The sequence below is a fragment of the Coenobita brevimanus genome, chromosome 101, assembly GCF_032717465.1.
Source record: "Coenobita brevimanus isolate Jiangsu-jjx chromosome 101, ASM3271746v2, whole genome shotgun sequence".
Taxonomy (NCBI): Eukaryota; Metazoa; Arthropoda; class Malacostraca; order Decapoda; family Coenobitidae; genus Coenobita; species Coenobita brevimanus.
This window is the reverse complement of record NC_137054.1, coordinates 21,069,129-21,071,169: the sequence shown is the minus strand read 5'-3', so window position 1 is coordinate 21,071,169 and position 2,041 is coordinate 21,069,129. Positions and strand designations below refer to the sequence as shown.

The 2,041-nt window shown below is 47.3% G+C and overlaps 1 protein-coding gene across 1 annotated transcript; it reads left to right on the top strand.

Moving 5' to 3' along the window:
• The first annotated feature begins 412 nt into the window (after window positions 1-412).
• LOC145414987 (uncharacterized) lies at window positions 413-1,811 on the top strand. Its single transcript, XM_080284407.1, has 3 exons — window positions 413-426; window positions 1,039-1,443; window positions 1,667-1,811. Exons 1-3 carry the CDS (start codon window positions 413-415, stop codon window positions 1,809-1,811), a joined length of 564 nt encoding a protein of 187 aa, XP_080140533.1.
• Window positions 1,812-2,041: the final 230 nt, after the last annotated feature.

The following is a 2,041-nucleotide window of genomic DNA, read 5'->3' as shown; positions in this document are numbered from 1 at the left end:
GATGATCGACTGCCTTTGATGTCACAAGAGGTGGGGCGATTGGGGGTCAGCATAGGTGGTTTCTCTGAAAAGAGGTGGCCCGGGCATTGTGAGATCAGTAGCAACAGTTACACATACTACTGGTCTGGCTGTGATGATGGTGCCCATCTTAGGGGTGTCACTTGGTCGAAGCTGCTGCTTACCATGTCTCTTGTGTCAACAGGGTTACTCCTGTGATGAGTGTATAGTGCTGGTGAGAATGAAGCACTCCTTGGGCTTCATCTCTTTTATTGCAGTGTTCACTTTAACTAAGATGAGTGATCTTGAAGAGAAAGAGCTATTCTACACCAAACTTGGCTCTGTTGTGGAACAGTGCCCCTAGCGGGATGCACTCCTGGTCTTGAACGGTTTTTAAGCAGTTACCAGCACTGACATGAGGGCTTCAGGGTTAGTGTAGGTCCCCATGGTTCTGGAGCCAGGAACTCCAATAGTTGTTACCTTCTGGATTTCGCAAAATCCCGTAAGTTAAGAACTGCTGGATCCTGGTTCTAGTGGCCAAATCTTCACTGCTGGACTTGGTATCCTAATACCGAAGGGGTTGCTATGGAGATTGATCACATTCTCGTTAGTACTCGCTGGAGCATCCTTCAGAAAAGCAGGGTTTTCAGTAGTTCAGAGTTCTTTGCTCTGATCACGGACTTGTTGTTACTCAATGGCTATGAACCAAAACTGGGAGATTTTCAAGATTTCACCAAAAAAGGTTCCTTCTTGAGAAACTCAGGGATGAGGAGTGTGCATATGAGTATAAAGTGGCAGTCTAAAATAGATTTGAAGTGCTCAGTACTGTTGAGGATCCTGCTAAACGATGAGATACCTTTAAGCGAGCTACCTTGGCAGCAGCTGATGAGTGTACTGACGACTGCCTGAGATCAAGGAGAGGAATCATCTAGTAGGGGACACTGACCACAATATTATTGAGGAGAGTCATGCTGCCAGACTAGGTGGGGATTGGAAACAGCACAGACTTTTGTATTGAAGGACATGAATTTCACTGAGGAGGGACAAGGACAGGTCTGTCAGGGAGATCGCTGAGGAGGTGGAAGGCCGTTTTCATGCAAATGACCTTCGACCCACCTACCGAGCCCTGAAGAAGCTCCATTCCAGACACACCTCTCAGGTTAACTCTGTTCGGACAGCAAATGGATGGCTCATGTCTGGGGCAAGTGAGTATAGAGCTCATTCAGCCGAGTTCTTTGAACAGCTGTATATGGCTGAACCTCCCAGTGGAGAGCTTCCATCAGTTGGTGTACAACCATTGATTGCTGTCTCACCAGTTGACGAAGCCATGCCTTCTCTAGATGAAATCAAGAAGGTGGTGGCTAGTTTGAAAAGTGGTAGAGCATCTGGTATTAGGGACATCCCAGTAGAACTGATCAAAGCCGGGGGCGAAGCCATGATCAGGGGGTTACATGCAGTCATAGAAGCCGTTTGGCAGACTGGTATCATTCCTTCTGACTGGACAAAAAGGTTTGGTCACCCCTATCTAGAAAAGAAAAGGAAACCAGCATGACTATAGTCCCTACCATGGTATTACAGTGCTCAGTGTGCCAGGCAAAGTTCTCATTCAAATTCTCCTGATGAGTGTCGTGGACCGTTTGCTGATGTTTCAGAGGCCTGAGTAATCCAGATTCACGCCCGAGAGGGCCACTGTTGACCGTATCCTAGTTTTTCGAGTTCTTGTGGAATGCTGTCTTGAGTTTCGACAATGTCTGCTAGCAGCCTATGTGGATCTCAAGAAGAAGTTTGACTCACTAAATCAGGAGGTAGTATGAGAACTCCTGCGACTCCCTGGAATCCCCGCAGGGATAACCCAACTGACTGCAGACTTGTACTCAGACAGTGAGAGTGCTGTCACGTGAGGGGTGGGGAACATCCAGCTTCTTCCCAGCAGTTCTGATGTATGGCTGAGATGTGTCATTGCCCTCACACTTCAACACATGTATGGATCAAACAGATCTAATGGATCATTAAACAGTGAAACTGAGAGGAGGATTAGACAGGT

What these genes read in the sequence shown, in the direction of transcription:
- LOC145414987 (XM_080284407.1), top strand. An exon ending in GGCGAAGCCATGATCAGGGG is followed by an intron (nt 1,444 to 1,666) that starts GTTACATGCAGT and finishes TGAGTAATCCAG; the next exon opens with ATTCACGCCCGAGAGGGCCA.